Here is a 20,542-nt window from a genome sequence, read left to right as displayed (position 1 = left end):
ATATTGTATGATAAAAACAAAAATATTTTTGTTTGTTTGCATCCTATTCACAGCATTTTGAAAACAGATTTTTTTCAGAATTCATCATAATAATTTCTCATTAACAATTACATATGTACCTCTGATAAGTGTTTGAATTAATAAAAACAAATAAATTGTATCTTTTCCTTATTGCCTCTTTCTCGTGTTCTTCTACTTAATTTTGTATTTCCCTCTCAAATTTGTACATAAGTTGTTCTTATCATAATGATAGTGAACAATTACATACACAATTGAATTAAACTAATTGATCTTAACTTCCACGTGTTCGTGCAAATTTTTAAAAGTTTGTTCAAATTTAGGTGTTTAGTGCAATTGCTCATACAGTATTTTGGGATAAAGAATTTTGAGATACAGTATTATGATATACATTATTTTGACAATATAGCATTTTGAGATACAGTATTTTAAATGTACAGTATTTTTTAGTAGAGAATATTAACCAAACAGTATCGTACAGAAATTTGAATACTTACGCAGCATTACGACCCGTCCCATTTTAAATTCTGTATGAGAAATCTGTTACCATAAATTTGGATTTAAATTTGTATTATTATAACAATCGGATTTTGATACTTATTCTTTCGTTTAATAAATTTGTCTGTCCCGTTCAATTTCACTTTTTGTGAAAAATATGTGTTTGTTTTCTTCACATCCTTAAGTGTAAGGTGTCAAGTGTTTTACTTTACTTAAGATAATTTTTCCTATTTTTTGTACTAGGATTATTGGTGTATATATTATTGTATATCTCAACTGATTGAAAAACTCACGTCTTATCTTCAATGTCCTGGTTATCTCCGTTAAGTTTTAAAAGTCTTACATTTGTCTTTAGCTATGAGTAAAATGGTTTTGTTGTGGAGTTTCCTGTGTGTATAGTACCCGTGGCGTGATGGTTAGTGCATAGGATTATCATGCTAGAGGTCTTGAGTACTACATCTTGCGAGGAATTGACAAATCCTCCAAGAGTAATTCTTGTAATGAAAAGTGCTTTCTTAAATTAGCCGTTCGGGTTTGGCAACATTACTCGCACACAGGACTGGTTGAGAGTTGTAAGTCTCTCAACGGACTGTTGCACCACCTAGTTTATTTTTCCTGTGTGTCTATTTGGAGCAGTAAAATAAAACAATATATTTTCTTAACTTAAGTAGTTTTGTGTACAATCTATGATAAATTCACTATCAACAATTATTTTTTCAGATTTTTGAAAAATTGAAAATTTTTATAACATTATTTCGATCTGTAATTATGGAAGAAATTTAGTTCACAACCTACTCGTGCTAAGTGACTTTTGAGTTTAATTCATAGTTGCTAGAATGCAAATTCTTGTTTTGTTGTCACAAAAATAATCTGGCATACACTAGATTTAAAGCGATCAAGCTGATTGCTATCTCTAAGCAGATGGCACATTAGCTCTATAATCGGTGTCATAATCGGGCACTGTCTATTAGAAAAGCACGACACACGGCTATGAGTATTCTCAAATGATTTTTGCAGAAGCTGTTTGGTTGAGGAAGAGGAGGAAGTAGTTGTTTACCTCCTCGGTACATTTAATTCGTTCTATAATGGTGTAATTTTTGGTTAAAACTATCGTTTTTTCTACTCCAATTCCCTATTTCCACCTCACTTTTTCTCAACGTATTTTTTTACGCTCCATCCCTCAGCTGATAATAGACGCGATTGTTATTGATGATTTTTCTTTCGCATTTTCGAACCTATATAGCCGATCCCCACCTATTAACAGGGGTATATTCTGCATCTAACATTTATTTCCTTTTATCATCCAAGTCTTCGAAAATCCATATAACCATCGTCTAAAGCTAACACTAAAGCTGATCATGGACTAAAATCGAAAAATCATGTTAAAATTACGAGTGTACTATACTCTGTGCAATAAATATGTGCAGTACACGCCTTATGGAAGAACTCTCCTCTGCACAAGGGTACCCGCAGCACACAAAACTATTTCATATCCCCTTTCATTTCAAATTCAAGCAATATTTGCTTTTTCTTGTAATATTTGCATACAGCAGACGGGATATACGATATCCCCCTACAACATACCTTTCCCACGAAATGCCGTGTTGATCATATACCTCAAAGACATTCTGCCTTTGATACAGCAAATACGATCTATATAAAGACCGGAATCCTTCGTAGATATCACCCTCGAACACCCATTTGTTTACTTGTTGCACTTGTAATTTTGACAGCAATTAGCTTTTTCACTGATTGCGAATTTCTTAATAGATAATTTTCAGTTACTTATAGGTAGTAAGATTTTCGCTTTAATAACATATTTGTGTGTGAACGTAAGCTTTTTATAACCTTGTGCGCGTGCGTCCATAAGTAAAAGTATAACAAAAATTAAGTACATACGTTTGTTTATAATTGTAGGGTAAATTAAATTATTCAAATGCAAAGAATTTAAGGAAAGACGAAATAGTTGAGTGAACAAACACATATAATCCCACTTAAAAGAACAAGATAGAAATTTGGTTGACAAACCTTCGACATATTTTCGGTTTCAGGGCGAACCGTTTATAATCTGACAAAAGATATGATACATTAATTTCCGTTAACATACAAAAACTCTGAAAAATTTCAAAATTCTCACATCAAAGACTTTGAATTGCTCATTTATCATATCCCAGATGTTATTATTTGAGATTCTGCATTGGAAGCTCAAGAATTCGGTCAATGATTTGTAAAATAAAATTCTTTGTTATAATTAAATTAATAAAGTATAGATAGTAGCTCTTTTAATTTGTATCAGAACTTTTTGCGATTGCATAAAATGCACCAACATTTTTTTTCACACAACTAATTTGAATCTCTTGGTAGTAAGGACAAGACAAAAATATCTTATCCTTCATGTAATGCACCATATTTTAAAAAAAGCAGACAAACAGAGCACAATTCAATGATCAATTATTATCCTCTTATTATTTATTTATCATTCGATGACAACACTACTAATAGTTTTAAAAAAAAAACAAATTTAAAGATATGGGTTTATTTAAAACTGATTAGATCATTGAATATATAAGGTCAAAATACTCGTAGTAATAAGGTGAAGATTAAAATAAATACGTATAACGTAAGACTTTAAAAATAATTGTTCTAATCTAATTTTCCTTTTCCTTATTTTGATTGAGTTTTAAGATAAAATTCCGAATCCTAACCGTCTTTAATTTATTATACAATTATTTCTATCTGAGGACGTTTTTTTTTAATCAAAACTAGAAAATAATAAACTCTATACAAACTTTATTTAACTTGTTAAATCCGTTTTTGAAACTTATCCGCCATGTGTCTATACACCTATTAATTTTTAAATAAAACACTATGAAAAAAAGTAGAGTATGGTGATATTTAGGTTAACGAGATTTTTAAAAATATTCACTATATTGTTATTTTCACGTAAAAGTTAATTGTAAAAATTGACATGTTTCTATTTAATTGATTGATTTTTTTTTTGTAAAAAAAATTCAGATATTGAGTCCCCTCAAAGTGTACTCTAATTGAATTTGTTTCTTTTGTATTCATTGTTTTCTTGATAAAAGCCATTAGATACATTTAAGCGTTTTTATATAACCTTAATAGTGTGATATTTTTATAAATTTCATATCAACGTACAAGAAAAATATGTAACAAAAAACCCTTTTTCGTTGAGTTCCATTACATGGTCAATGTATTTAGTTGTGATATGTTTTTTTTTTCAATGGAGGAATCTCAATATATTTAGTTATTTTTATAAAATAAAAAAAAAAATTCGTAGAAATACCTTCTTCTGGTTCAGTCTTTACGATAATGAAGATTTTTTAGCCCCATCGCTAAATGCAGTAGGTGGGCTAAGGTTTGTGTCTAATAATATTTGTTGGAATTCACATATATTTGATGATTGGTTAGTGGTGTTGCTGCCGTTTTCAAAACTTTTATCACTAGCTGCAAAAGTAGTTATTTCTGCGCAATATGTCTTCTTTAGCTTAGGAAAAATTGTAGAACCTAAAAGAAGTGTATCAGCTTTACTGAGGGTTTCCAATGTTTTGTAATCGTAGAGTTTAGTTGATTTTATGGTGGCATTGTTGTCTTTTTCAACGCTTAGCAAATTTAAAGGTTCAATGTTATGATGATAACGATGGTCACCAATAGCTGCTGCAGTCGATAGAAGTTTGCCTTTTCGTCGTGGTGTGATTGTAAGGAAATTACCGTAACTTTTATTTTGACATGATGATGACGAAAGATGACTGTTAACTGCATCTGATTTAGTTAATGGATCTTCATTTATTGAAAAATTCTGCCTCTGATTATTATCACTTTGCAAATTTTGGTACTTGGTGTGTTTTAAAATTTCGACATAAGAGCCTGATTGGCTAATGCGTGTTGAGCATACTTCGGATGGTTCATTTTGATTATTTTTGGCAAAGGATATACGGGGCAGATTTGTAGTGCTGACTGTTGATGAATTATGGTGGTGCTGCTGGTTGTTAAGGTGGAGATAGTGGAGCAGCTGTTGATTGGTTGTGGCTGACGTAGATTGTGCATGTTGCTTTGGCGGCGGGTCAAAGATTCTGTGGTCGAGGGGCATGTCCATGCTGTTACTGTTGATGTTTCAAAATCTTTTAAAATTTCAAAATAGAAAATAAATAGTAAAGCAAAATTTCTATAATGTTAAAAAAATAATGGAAACAAATTTATAAATACACAATATTCAAAAATGATAAACAGTGTGCAAAACACATACATATGCAAACATTTTACATATGCCATAAATTTCGAAATATCTACAGATTTTAACGGCTATAAATTCTATGATTTCATTATGAAACAGAACCAAAACACTGGCACCACAAACACATATTACCTTTCAAAAGTGACTAAGGAACGAACATCTATAAATCACAGTTAGGCCAAAGTTGAGTTCAAGGATAGCTAATAAGCATTCCTAGATGTGAGAGTATTAAGCATACATTTTTTAGGTTTAGGAATGCGGCTGGTTATTTCAAAAGAGAATTATCTATTGAACTAACTGTGAAACAGGCGAAACACTTTAGGACAAGAGTGGAGTAATTGATTTAATGATGCTAATGATAATGACAATCAGTTGAAAAGTTGCTTCGGCTTAAGTCCTTAAATGGGAGCAATGCTCAAGTTTTGGATGCATGTATAAAGGTTTTTTCAAATTATAGTCAGATCCGAAGGAGAGACAACTTTCTTGCATCGTCTCAGAAAACACCTTGGACATATTTGACTACATAGTGTATATGATTTTTCCACACGAGTAGCTAAGTGGTTAACACTCAGCAAAAATATCGAGGTATTCAGTTTAAAAGTAGAATATATACATATATATTGCACAATGTCACCTTAATATTAGACTTTTCTGAGCCATCATTATAAAAGGAATAATGGCCAATTTTATATGGGTGGTTGGCGTAAGAACAACAGAATTAAAATGTGTACCAAATCTGGGGGGAAAATAACTTAATAACTATGTTCGCCATTATGGAAAATGCTTAAGCTTCATTGGATGTATAAAATTCTTACAGATTCGTTCAGCGCTTATGATAAATTAAACTTTAAGGTGCATTTAACTACAGTCATTTATACAGAAACATCTTGTTATCTCTTGTCTCCGGCGGTTTTACTTATAGCCATAGAATGAAATTATGAAGTAGTGATATCCTTTCATTTGGCAACTATTCTAATTCTGTTGGTTGTACGTCTGAAATACCCATCGTCTTTTAAACACAAATAATATTTTTTGTTTAAAGAAAAGAAACAGATACTAACTTACTATGCTGCGGAGTGCTATTGAATACTGATAGTCGTTCCTTATTACCACCATTTCGAGATATAGGACTGTGCCCATGAGCTGAAACGATTTGAAACATATATCAAAAACAAAATATTACGAACTATTATCAAAGCGTAAGTACATATAAATGAATCATGGTCATCTAGTTGACGATCAGACTCAGTACGACTGTTATTACAATTTCTTTCAGCAGATATATCACTATCCGAATTGAGTGAATCGTATTCTTCTGATTCCGATTTAATGGTATTAGGAATAATTTTTGGACGCTTTTCTGTGACAGGCGAATTTTTCTCAGCCACAACAGGAGCACTGGATTGTCCAACAATATTTATTCCTGTGATTGCAGAACGTTTGTTATTCGCAAGAGTTAAAGTATCTTGATTTCGAGGGTCATAGACCATTCCATTGCGATCGATATTTCCAGATTGGTTTTCTTGGTCAGGCAAATGATATGTTGCATACGGATATATGTCCTCAGAGTACTCTGGAATTTGTTCTAAGCCTGAAAAATATCATTCTTTAATTGATTTGTATGTGTACCTATATGAAAAGGCATTCTGTATGCAATGCTCACGGTTTTGACGTCGCGGATCTTTTCCTTCTGATAAAGGTGGGCGCATCGGGTTGACATTTTGATCTAGTTGTTGTCTTGGATCTGATGAAAAGTGTAGAAGGTTTTAGTTCTGTATGCAAATGTAGAGACAAATTTGTACTTACAATGTCTCAAGCAAATACATGCTCCCACCAATGCTAAAATTGTCCCAAAAACGGATGTTACTAGAACGGCAATAAAATGGACATCACGAAATAATGGTCCTGCTTCGGGTACATCGCTTTCATCCTTGTTACTAACTGATAAACCTGTTAAATGCAATGTATTGAATAGGTATTCAGCCTGAGTTGAGCCTGCATGGTTGTGTGCTGTTATTCGAAGGCTGTATGCCGTCGCTGGCTCCAAATCACCGAGGGTGTATCGAGGCTGGGTAGCAATACTACTAGAAACAATAATCCAATCACTTGATTTTCGATATCTTCGGAATTCAATGGTGAAGTAAAGAATAGGACATCCTTCATCTTTCCATGAAGATAACTCGAGAATAGCTGATGTTATATTTGGTTTAATTAGGTTTTGTTTTCGAGCAGGAACTGGTTTATTTCCTGAAATTTGTTGGTTATGTTTGTAATAGCCAGGTTTAAGTATCGTTGCTTTTTTGAGAGTTAAGTATTGGATAGGAAATTGAATTAAGATTAATACAGGGAATTAATGAGATGGAATGCGTGAGTTCAATTTTTTTAATGAAGGTATTAAAAGCTTTTCCTTCACTATATTTGTGTTCTACATTTTTATTTGCTTAAAATACTGTTATTCTTATTGTCAGTAGCAAGGTAGTTATATACCGTAACTCTGTAAATTGTGCAATATAGGTTAAGATATCAATGTAATATATTTTCTGCTTAAATAAATATATCTATAAATAAATAAATTAATGTTTATTTACATATACTTAGTTTTCAGAACTAAAATTGCTTTCATATTCGGTTGAAGAATCGTCACCTGGATTAATTATAATTGCATCCAAAATTGTGTCCCACATCAGGTCGTGAGAAAAGTATTCCTCCTCAGCTCTTAAACAAATAAATCAAATATACACTAACGCCATAAATAAATGTTATCACAACGCCCTCGGAACCTTTCTATTGCTAAGCCAACAATAATAAAACATAGAAATAAACAATTATCCCTTTTTTGTCAATTAATCATATGCCGCAGGTAGTTTTTTATGTCTAGCCCTATTGCATTTTGCACTGAAATTTGTCCTAATAATAAAAACAAAAATTATTCATTTTGTCTTTTCGAAGTAAAATTTACACCTACAAATTTGTTTCTTTTTCTCTCACCAAAAATGGAAAAGTTTTTCAGACATCAAGCTTTGAAAGAAAAATTAACCATGATCATATCTTTTTCAAGGAAAGTCCATCGCTGGAAATTCATTTTTATTTTGTGTGAGCGAAGCTATACACAAACTCACCCTTCTTACCATAATGCCTTAGTATTCAGCGTTCCCACTTCAAGAAGAGAAGAGACCAGAAGATCATATAAATTTTGAAAATTCTCTAAAAGCTCAGGACATTCTAACATTTACTTACATTATTTATTTCTTTACAAAAAATTACAATTGCAGGAGGGTGTACCTATAGTTGTTTCGTTATTCAATTTTAACTTGGCTTAAAATAGAAAACAATAGAAAACATTAGCACCATCGATAGCTAATGAAGTATCAATGTATTTTAACAGTTTAAGTTTTGTATCATTAAAATCAAAACCTTGTTTATTTGGTTACAAATTTCTACCTACAAATATAAAACATCCCTTTTTATTTTATCGGTTCCTAGTTCAGGGAATTTACTTTATTTATTCCTGAAATTCTGTTCTAAAATACGAATTGAAAGCTATATACTTTTCTTATGAAGATCCATGTTGAGATTAAGAATGTGTTTTTCAAAAAGAATACGTATTTGAGAGTACTCTGATTGGAACAGATATTTTTTTATAATAATAATTCTTGTAAAATGAGGAATTTTCAGTGTCACACAATAAATATACAAATTCAAATAAGCTCCCAGATTCCTGTAGTTTTTTTGCAGAAAACGGGAACACTTTAGAGATTTCTTTCATGAATGAAAACGTTCAACTAATTCCATATACTTATCATATCAAGTTCACAATGAATTTGCTTCGTTCGGACGGTTTTTACAGCTGTTATTTTTTGACATTGCAGCGCACTAACCATCATGTCACGGGTACTACTATGCATATAATTAAGAAAATAATAATAGCTGATACAGGGACAGGGATGTATGTGGGGATGTAGGAAGATTTAAAGTCTTACCTTTTGTTTTTGCAGATTCAACCACGCTTGTAAGTCCAGTGCCAATTTTATTAAATGTTGTTATGGTAAATTGATAACGAGTTCCACATTGAAGATTTTCTAGTAAATAAGAGTGAATACGGCGATCTACCTGCAACTCTTCCCATTCACCAAATTCTTTTCGATAAGTTAAAGTAAAGCCCCTCAGAGGTGCGCCACCAGTATCGTCTACATGCCATTGTAATGATACAGATTTGAAGGTAGTTCCAGTTATAGATAAGATAGGAGCAGCGGGGGGAACTGTTCATTGAAATGTAAAAAAATAAAAAATAACCTTTGAATGTATAAATCAAGACGGTTTTACAATAATTCTATATAGGATACATAATATTCCATTTTCTATTCAGTAGCCTATTGACGAGGAAATATTATTTAAACGTGAAAGATGAATTGTAACTTGAATGTTAAAAATGTAGGTATGAAGTCGTTTTAATTTAATTGAATATTTACCTTTTATTTATTTAATTTAATTTAGTTTAATTTAATTTAATTTAATTTAATTTAATTTAATTTAATTTATTTAATTTAATTTAATTTAATTTAATTTAATTTAATTTAATTTAATTTAATTTAATTTAATTTAATTTAATTTAATTTAATTTAATTTAATTTAATTTAATTTAATTTAATTTAATTTAATTAAATTTAAATTAATTTAATTTAATTTAATTTATTTTAATTTAATTTAATTTAATTTAATTTAATTTAATTTAATTTAATTTAATTTAATTTAATTTAATTTAATTTAATTTAATTTAATTTAATTTAATTTAATTTAATTTAATTTAATTTAATTTAATTTAATTTAATTTAATTTAATTTAATTTAATTTAATTTAATTTAATTTAATTTAATTTAATTTAATTTAATTTAATTTAATTTAATTTAATTTAATTTAATTTAATTTGATTTGACGCTTAAATAAAAACAGTTTTTTGCTTTGTAAACCAAACTAAAAAAGAATCTGGGATGCTATCCACACTGATAATTTCCCATCCCTTTAGTAGATTTATATTGCTTGAGACTTTAACAAAATATTAATAACAATATTTTGTGTGAGATAAATAATTTGAAGTCAATATCTTTCTTTGTTCTCATAATACTGGAGTCAAAAACAATTTCTTATCAATTTCTTGCAGTTTTTGTAGGTTTTAGTGTTTTGTTCAAAAAGTAGTAGGTTGGATTTTTTGAAACAAAATAACTAAAAGTTAACAACATGATTTGATAAAATTAGTTCTAGGGCAAGAATGCTCTCATTATCGCAAAAATAGACCATTTACATATATATATTTCTATAATATCGCTAGATTTATCGCAAGAAGAACTGTCAATTTGGTGACGAACGCGATGTTTGTGAATTTCATTTGTTAGAGGTAAAGAAATTTGCACGACAACTTTATTTGATCGATTTTTTTAAGAACGTCTGATAGAAAACTAGCTCAGGAAGAAATGATTAAACTAATTTTTAAATATTATTCAACAAAAGTATTTTAATTATACTCCATCTTCCCACGTTTTTGAAAAAAAAATCTCAAAAAGTTTGCTTTTTTATATTTTTTTTTAAACTTCGTTCGAAAATTTCATTTTTCATTATATTTATTTCAATGTATCTAAAAAAAATACACATAGTCCAAAAAGTTTAAAAGTTTAAAAACAGCAGCTTTCAACATTTACTATAACAAAATATTAAAAACAAGTATTTTGAAAACCAAAATCACAATTTTTAAAATTTGGTAAGAAGGTGAAGATGGAAAATATCTTTTTTTTTAATGTTACCACTTTGGTTTTACATTATTTCGTAGAACCTTTTTTTCAAAAGAAAAAAACACTACAATTAGGCTGTTGTACGGAGACTTAGTGTAAATTTGTTATAATTTTACCCACAAAGACTTACGTCAGTAAAAGTTTTTTTATGTTATAAATAATTTCGATACAAAAATTCCACCTTCATATTGTTCTATCAAATAAATATAATATTACTAAACATCTAAATTAATTTTAAGTTTTAATTAAACATACCTTGAACAAGTAACTGATAGACCACATGATCCGAGCTCAAAGCGTTGCGAACACCACACGAATAATTACCCTCATGGCTTCGTTGTATATTTCTTAGAGTCAAAGTATTGTCACTTCCAACTTCTAATCGGAATTGTTTTTTTGACCTCGAGTTCAAAAGTTTCCATTCGGCATTCGGCTTGGGATTTCCTACAAACAAGCAAGTCAGCTTCATGTCTACTTTCCAGCTAACACTCAATGACTGTCCAAATGAAATAATTGCAGCTGGTACTGCAAAGCTCGGTGATAGTTTAATAACTGGAGTACTAGGACCTTGTCCGACACGCGTCGAAGCCGTTACCCAAGACTCATAAGTTTCTCTTGTTGTTAAATCTTTGGCTTCAAAATGACGATTGTGAGCTGGTAACACTTCCTTAAGAATTTTTAACTCTTGTCCTTTTTCCAATATTCGAATATAAACATTGTATTTTGTTACAATCCCATTTGGTCGTCGTGGTGGAAGCCAACTAATTATCACTGACGACTCACTGCTAACGACGGATTTCACCCTTTCAGGAGCATCTGGAACGGCTTCTTCTGTAGTACATGTGATTACTGAACTTAAAACACCCTCACCAGCTCTTGTAAAAGCCAGTACCTGAACACTATATTTGGTAAATGGTTGCAATCCATGTAAGACTGTATTTAATGAAGAAGTTATCTTTGTCTCTCGATTACCATAATCACTTTCATCATTCCAAGGCTCGTAGAGGACCTTGTAGCCTTGTATTATTCCATGTGTATTTTCCTTTGGAGGTGCTTGCCATGAAATTTGTATATTTTGAGCTGTTAGTGCAGTACAAGCAACACTTTGTGGAGACATCGATGGAACATCTTCCAAAGTGTGACCCATTATAGATTCACTTGGAGGTCCATCTCCTTTTACATTGAAAGCTGAGACAGTAATATCATACTGAGTGTATTTTTCTAGGCCAACCAATCTAAAATCATGCAATCCTTCACCAAACAATATTCCGACTTTAGTATAGTTATATGCACTGTCCTCATGTTTCTGATAACCGATTGTGTATCCAAGAAGTTCGCCATTCCAACTATCCCTTTCAGGAGGACGCCAGGTTATAAGTAGCTGTTGAGGGCCAAGGGGTTCAGCGGCAACATTCTGCGGACGTCCACTTGGGACATCTGCGTCCGTTTGAGCAAGGAGAATATCGCTAGGTGCACTTGTTCCCAAATGATTTTCAGCATACAAACGAAAGTGATACGATTGTGAGGGTTTCAACGAAGTTACTTGTGCCGATGTTTTATCCCCAGGTAAAAGTTTTTGATTATTGTGCTCGTGCCAAACTTCTGAAAATTTAAATTTAAAAAGTATACGTTAATGGACTGACATGAAAGCGACGAACTACCAACGAACTAAGACCCAAACGGAAAAAAAACGGTATACAAATTATATTTGTCAAGAGTTTGGATATTAAACTTAGATTTTTTATGTACAAAATATGAAAATTAAAACAGAAACGTGACGACCGTTTTATCTTAAATTTATCTTATTTAGAAAATTTGTTACAAATGTAGAATTATTTTATTAATGTTCAAACGTACCGGCTTATAACGATTTTGTAAAGAAGTCACACATTCAATTTGTGTTCGAGTTCGAGGGTTACTTTAATGCAGGTTAGATTTTCATCAAGCACCAAAAAAGATCAATTAAAAAGGTAAGGGCGTGGCATTAGAGAACTAAAAACGAATTGTAGTTACCACAAATAAACGAATCTGATGATCGGTTGGCACCCCGCTTATCATTTACTAATATTTTGAAAATTGATAATTCATTTAGTTTCCACTGTAGGGAAAATCCTTAGATACTTCATGAAACGATGTTTTAATTTACCAAGTACAACATCAAACTACATGATCAGCATTGACCCCGGATTCTCACCGCTTTTTATTAGTTTGTAGTTTAAGTTTTAGAATTGAAAATAAGCTAATTCAAGGAAATACGCTCTGGTACAAAAAACTCGAAGAGCTGGCAACGCACTGAAGAATTGAATTCAAAATTTGTCAGAAAAAAAATATTTTCACTCATATATTTCAATTTATATTTTGAAGGAAATGACTCTTAATCAAAGAAAGAACTTATAGCGCTTCCAAACTGTAAAAGAGACATTAAGCTACTTTAAAATCCTATACAAAGCGGCAATTAATTACCATAGAACATTTTTACTGAGAATTTTTAACCAAATGCAATTTAAATTTAAGAATTGAATATGATTTTTTAATAATTTTTTTATAAAATGTTTAGTTATACGTCAATCAGAAAGACGGTAATTGCTACTTTACAATTTTCTCACCTTGTGCTTTTTTATATTGCAATATGTAGTTTGATATCGGCTGTGATTCTCGGTATACGTTCGTTTGATCTTGATCGTTACGCGACCAAGCCAAAGTTATTGTGCGACTCCCCAGCTCAACAACATGTAAATTCATTGGAAAATTAGGGGGCTCTTGAACTTGAAGATTTAAAACAGCTTTGTCATGTCCATAAGCATTACTTGCAACGCATGTGTATTCTCCTCTATCCGATATAACAGTTTGCAAAATGCTTAGTTCCGAGACAATTCCATGACTTATAGGTGAATCATTCAAAGTGTATCGTATGTCATAGGCAGTATCAATGCGATTTCCTCTGGCACGCCAGTAAATATCCAATGGCTGATCACCTTCCGCTTCACAAAATAAATTCACTCTATCACCACGGCGAACTGTTAGTTGCTTACTTCTTACAGTAACTTGAGGTCCAACTATGTTCCAACATAAAAGTCAAAGAATATATAAAATCGTGTATTACTACATGAGGAAGAGCTCACCATGTACCGTCAGCTTTATTAATGTGCTCAGTCCAGCCCCTATCCCATTGCTAGCTTGGCACAAATAACTACCCTCATGGTCTTTGCTTACTTTTGGTATAATTAATGATCCATTCTTATAGCTTACAATCATTCCATTTCCGCCAGAATAGCTCAACTCACGGTATTCTCCAGAATGTACACCTGTTTTCAAAATAAAATAAATGTTATTGTCTTTCACTATGGAACTAAATTTATTTGCTGTGATACAAACCTATAGATTGCTTCCATGTTATATCAGGAATCGGAAAGCCATCTGCGTTACAAGTTATTACGACAGAATTTCCAAGAACGGCGTTATGGTCGGTTGGTTTAGTAATCCACCTGGGTGGAACTAGTTTTAAAGATTAAAAATAAGAGCATTAAAAATACTGGAAAGATACATATCGTGTTTATATTTTATGCATGCAGAAATAAAAAAAAAACATATCGTAGTTAAAAAAGAGCGTTTCAAGCTAAATTTAGCTTAAATTATAAAATATAGTGTTTCGGCTAAGGGTAAGATTATTTTTTCTTGGGTATAGTACACAAATTTTGCCCATACTGCGGCGAATGTAATTAAAAAGCACGATGACGACAAAAGCTAAAATGTAAGTGGAATTTCAAAAAATTTATTTGTACATATTTGTATTGAAACCCAACTGATTCCATCTAAGAAAAAACACAAAATAACTAAAAACAAAAAAAAATATTAAAAAAAGAATAGTTTCTAGAAGCGGGTATATAGCCCCCGTTTAGTCGGGAGGGACAGTTTACCATTAAATTGGCTTAAATTGGCAAAATTAAAATTGTAAAACAAAACAAGGACAATACTTACATTAAAACATAAAAACGGGCATCTTTTTTAAGCTCAGCAGTAGCATATTGAATAAAAAAAAATGAATGCATATTACCCGTCGCATCGCGACGTTAGTATTAGTCCATATTTGGACAAAAATGAGGTAATGTAAGTTAAATCCGTTGTGACAATGTATACATAATTCTAGATATTTTTAATTATTAAACTAAATTAAATAACTAGTTTCCGTCTTTGAGAAAAAGCATAATTCTTCTGTATAAGTATTTGCTTTAATTTTAAATAACTTCTATTTATAAAAAGCGGTACATAAAATACATTTTATTATAATAAAGGGCATCTATTGCAGGTTTTTGAAAGCTGCAAATATAAGCATATACAAATTGTACGACTTCATAACTTTTGGTGATTTCAGGAATTTTTCTTGACTATAAATACATTCACTATCAAAAATATGATAGTCAATTATCACCTTAGCCGATTTCACCCCTGTAAACTCCTTTAGTTTTGACCAGAGACAGAAATATTAGCATTAGTTTTAGTACTAGGCCCTTTGAGTTGTTAATGGTTTGGATTCTTAGCTCATTTCATTTTGAAATTATGAATTTTGGGTAGCTGATGTGCTGGTTCTCTTTAAAAACTTTAAATATTTCGTATTTCAATTTGTACGATGTACTCATTTTAAGGTATTGAAGCAAAAAATTGTCAAACTTGTGTTTATCTCTCATATTAAATTTTCCTTTCTGAGCTTCATAGTGCCAACATATTATGTTGATACCTCTCTACCTAAGTTTATCAACTTAATACACCTGTTCCCTCTTATAAAAAATTAAATCTACTACACCTTCATCTACGTGGACGAAAGATTTAAAAATAATTTGAATTTGTAGTAGCGCCAGACCCGATCGGGAATATTAAAGATATCAACAATTAAGCTTGGATTACCAGTGTTACATTGTCCTTGGTATGAGGTTAGGCTGGATTCACACCGCCCACAAAAACATTGCACACATTCTATCCCCTGGTGTAACTAATCCTTAGACCGTCCATAAGGTCAGAAAAAAACTTGAAAGCAAATGAAAGAACTCATAGGAGAAAGAAAAGTACAAAAATGCAAAAAACCAAGAAAGAACATTGATTTTTGTAGGGAAGATTTGTTCTTGAAGATTTGTAAAATATAGGTTTAGCTTAAATATCATATCTCAATCCCTTTCATAAGCGTGAGACATATGTTTATGATTAGTTGTGTCCCAAGGTACCTGCAACATAAGTCGAGATTTTATCGAGGTGTCTCTATCAACGTATAATAAATAAATTTGGTGGCTCAACAGTACGTGGAGAAATATGCCCTTGTGACTTACAACTCTCAACCATTCCTGTGTGCGAGTAATGTTGTCAGGGAGCCGGGGGACCTACAGCCGAATCCGAACGGCTTATTTGATAAAGCACTTTTCATGACAATAATTTCTTGGAGGATATGTCAATTCCTTACAAGAGGATGTACCCATGAAAAAAAAAACTTTATATGGCACAGGCAGGGATTGTACTCAAGACCTCTGGCATGACAGTCCAACGCACTAACCATCATGCCATAATTTCATAATTTATGTATGTGGCCCAGTCTATTCTTCAAAAACAAAATAATTTATTGACCCTTAAACCACCTTTTCATAGGCCGGGCCACATATGCACATATGCACATTTACACATTTTACTTCACGGTTAATAAAATGCAGATGTGCAGGATGGAATTTCAAAAATGCGTTACTTGAGTATAAAAGCAATTCAAAAATAAAAAGTGAATCATTCAATGACATTTAAATTTAATTACCTCACGCACCAATTAAGATATAAGCTTCAGTTTAATTTTATTTTGAACTTCATAACATCATACACAGTATGATAAAGAAAATTAACCAACGAATTTTGTATAAATAAACTTTATTTAGAAAACAATGGATTTCTTGTTTTGAAAAAAGTTAAATTAGAATAATGCTTGTGTTACTGATATTTGCAAATTGTTGTTTTGCATATCATCTCAATTTTAAAAAAAAATCACCACCTAGCAAAGGGGATTTAATCAAACAATCTAAACGGTAAATTATTATGATAGACTTTACGGCAATCTTTCTGTTCGCCGAATTTTCTTAAAAAACGTAGGCACTTTCGATGATCACAAAAAGCTTGCATATCTGTAATGCTATGCTAGGGTATACATACACAATTTTAGTGTTAAAATTACCCAATTTGGTCAAGTTTCGTTCGTTGTTCGAGATCAAAGATGTATTATATAAGCGTCACTTATACTAACTGTCAATATTATCCCAATATTTAATTTTAAAAAACTATCGACAACAACAATTTAAAATTATTATGTTTTATAAAAAAAAGATTCTTTAATATTTCTATTAATGTTGTTGCTTTTTTTGTGCAGTGCAGAAAACAAAACAATAGGTGCTTATTGTGCTTTAAATAAACATTATTATAAAACAATTAAAATTTGTGTATTTTACGTTACCGGCCACTGAAAGAACAGCTGTGTACTCAACAGATCCGGCACGGTTTGCTATGCGACATGAGTAATTGCCATTGTGCCTGGAACTTACATTATGAATAGATAGAATACTTGAAAATGGTGCATATTCGTTTATGAACAACGATGGATCCGACGATTTCTTGATCGTTCTTCCATTTCCTGAAGTGCCGTCGCTGTCACTACTGCTCTGAATGGGAACATCGTCTTTAAGCCATGTTATGTTAAATGGCTGATCGCCTTGACTGCTGGAGCACATCAACTGGGTACGCATTCCTTCTGTGATTTCTTCTTCGAAATTATACGGAGAAATACGCGGAGGGACTAAAAGGTTTTTGAGAATAATTGCAAGTAAAAAAAGTTTTAAGTTTGAAGATGATGCTTCCTTTGAGATTTAAATATGCTTAATTAACATGTATCTGCCATACATTTCTCGAAAATAAAGAGGATATAAAAAATACACCTAGCTCAAATTCATAGAATAAATATTTAAAACCAAAATGAAGATATGTAGACAATCATGTTTATCATCGTGAAGACACTATTTCACGCTTACGCTTTTCGACACATATCTATCCCGTTTTATTTTAAATTATAATTTGTAGATACAGATGTATGTAAATCCATCATTATACATTCAAATCTACATATACATATACTAGTCTACATAAAAATTGTATTTTATGTTTGCATACGTGCTTTTAAGATTATTCACACAATGCCAAAATTTAAGATTAAAATAAACAGAAGAGAGCATCCTGGGGAACTCTTAAGACATCGGTTGCAGCGCTCAGTAGCTCCCAATGCCACAGACGCACGATATCAGGATAATGGATAAATAAAATACGCCTGTCTGCAATAATTCTATTTTTCCTTATTTTGAGCAATGACATAACATATTAAACAAAGGAGAATGATAACTTTCTTTACAGGTTCACACAGTGTAACCAAAAAAGAAGTCAGTTTTTTTTTTGAAAAACAATATTCAAGAAATCAAGGGATAGAGTAACTTATATGGGAGCCATATATCAATACAATAATATAAATATACATACGTTCCAACTAATACAGCAACTGATAAAGATATTAACTACTTCTATTACACCCCAGAGTCAGCTTCATCTATTGCAAATTGTATATCAGATATATTACTATTTATTAATAACAGAATAATTCAACGCTAACATGTGTTTCAGGAGAAATTGAGAAGAAACAACTTTTGTTGAATATGGCTGCGGCTGACTTAATGAAAGAGAAACTTACTCAAAATGTTGCAACAAGATACAAAAATCAAATAGATCTTATTCTATCAAATAAAAGTTTTGTCCTCAAAGTTGTATCACTTTTAAAACACTTCGAGTTTGAGTTAGACTAACGAATAACTCGCATATAATTAACAAGTTCAGCAATGCTAAGGTGATCTTTGGAATTGACAATGAAGTTCATTCGGCGAATTTCATAATTAAGTTTGACAACGAATGCGAGTGGTCAGTTGATCTAATTGACTCAACAGTATAGTAAAATTATTAGAATTATGCAATCGACATGATTGGAAAATTATAGTGAGAAAACCAAGATATACCACTCTGCTTGAAAAAATAATAAATTTAAATTTACGTTTTGTCCTAATGGGAACTTTTCCCCAATATTACGTTTAAATACGTTCGTGTTTATTTACATATGTAGATATAAACATATAAGCGTTTTATTTTCTAGGGAATATTTGGTTTTGGCATTTTCATGGTGAAAATTGGTTGTTTGAAATATATAAAAAAAAAAACAATTCCTTTTTAACTTGCGACATATTGGAACTATATGGCAAAGTTTGAGATCTTAATCAAACATGTCAATACGATGGTAGAAAAGTCAAAATAGTTGGTCTCTCGATTCCGTCCGTCTGTCTGTCTATCTGTTCTGGACCATATAGCCCAAACCATTGGGCAGATTGACTTCATCTTTGGAAATTAAGGTTTTTAGACAATTTTTTTCTTTACGAATTTTTTAGCAAAAAATCGATTTTGTATTGCTCCAAAATATAACCGTTTTTATGTTTTCTCAACAACTAATCAACCGATTTCAATAATTCTTTTTTGGCACATGCTCTTATACTGTTACAATAATATTTGATGATCAAAAATGTCAAAGTTTTTATTTTTCATTTAAAAAAAATAATAATAGGTACCTACATATTTTTTCGGAATTCGATATCTTGAAAATGGGTCATCATATTTCTTTACGAAATTTGAAATGTAAAACGTATATTAATAATCTCTTAATAACTGTATTCAACAAAAACTATAATTGAAAAAATTTAAACATACAAAATTAATGTAAAAAAACTGCTCTTAAGTTTTTTTGAGTAATCAAATGGAGTTGACGTTTTTGAAAAACACACTTTTTTTAATCTTAAAATACAGTGAATATTTTCAAACAGACTCTTTGGATACATATAGGTCGTGCATTATTTGCATAAAATTACGATTTTTCTAGAATTATTTCGAAAATGAAATGGAAGAGGAAAAATGTGCAACAGAACCTTATTGTATTAATTAAACTAGAATTGAAAACTTTAAGAGGACATTAAAAAAGATATACCTAGTCGTTCACCATACACATTCCTACCAATAACTAAATCGTATAACCCTAAATAAAATAAATTATTTAATTCAAAACACGTCTCAATAGAAAAATATTAAATATAGTTGCAACAGATTATTTGTTATAATTTTTTATAATGTATTGAATACAACAAAATATAAAATGGATAGGTAATGCACTAACTAAATAATTGTGAAAACCAAAAAAATTGTTTTTTACTTGGAAAAAAGCTAAGATGTATATCATTATCTAACCTCACACATATCCTAAGAACTGAAGTGTGCCCAAGCTAGGTGACTATGTACCTTGCTATTTAAGTGTCGTAATGCTGGGTGCAAACTGACATAAATAGAATGTATTATATTTATATAAAATATTTATGTATAATTTGTGTATGCTATGCATATTTATATTTCACTTTTACTAAATTGTTTTGTACAAAACATTAAGACTCATAGACATTAATTCTGTACACACGTCTTGGGTACATTGTGGAATTTGGAGTAGGTGTGGGGTCAGGTGTTTTCTTGAATTCAAGGAATCTGGATTTTTATAGATCTTGAATCTGTAACTGTTTTATATCAGGGTGCTTTCCCTTTGAAGACCAAGTTGGTCATGTTAAAAAAAAAAAAAAAAAACTTACAAAAAATAAACCATAAGATAATGAAACGAAAACACAAGAAATATAATGTATTTACATAGAATTTTAAATTTTCATTTGTTCTTAACACTAATTTCTTAGTTGATGACTTTGATATTTCGACACAATATTGCATTCCGTTATGTGTATTTTAATAATATAAACTAAAAACACAAAAAGTTAGGCCGGCCATTCAAGACATTAAATACCCGCGCAAATTGATATTTTACACTACTCAGTTAGTACAAAAATACAATACA

General features: G+C 30.9%; 1 protein-coding gene across 1 annotated transcript in view; it reads right to left on the bottom strand.

The window, feature by feature from the left end:
* Positions 1–3,031: 3,031 nt before the first annotated feature.
* Positions 3,032–20,542, bottom strand: part of LOC129953351 (cell adhesion molecule Dscam2-like) — a 92,224-nt gene continuing 74,713 nt past the window's right edge. The window contains 10 exon segments of the mRNA XM_056066478.1: positions 3,032–4,640; positions 5,833–5,914; positions 5,979–6,362; positions 6,435–6,515; positions 6,578–7,018; positions 8,752–9,030; positions 10,810–12,156; positions 13,161–13,610; positions 13,677–13,859; positions 13,930–14,049. Of these exon segments, the coding sequence (XP_055922453.1) occupies positions 3,842–4,640; positions 5,833–5,914; positions 5,979–6,362; positions 6,435–6,515; positions 6,578–7,018; positions 8,752–9,030; positions 10,810–12,156; positions 13,161–13,610; positions 13,677–13,859; positions 13,930–14,049 (4,166 nt within the window). The 3' untranslated portion in view covers positions 3,032–3,841.

This window comes from Eupeodes corollae, chromosome X (genome assembly GCF_945859685.1).
Source record: "Eupeodes corollae chromosome X, idEupCoro1.1, whole genome shotgun sequence".
Classification (NCBI taxonomy): Eukaryota; Metazoa; Arthropoda; class Insecta; order Diptera; family Syrphidae; genus Eupeodes; species Eupeodes corollae.
This window is presented reverse-complemented; position numbering and strand designations above follow the sequence as displayed.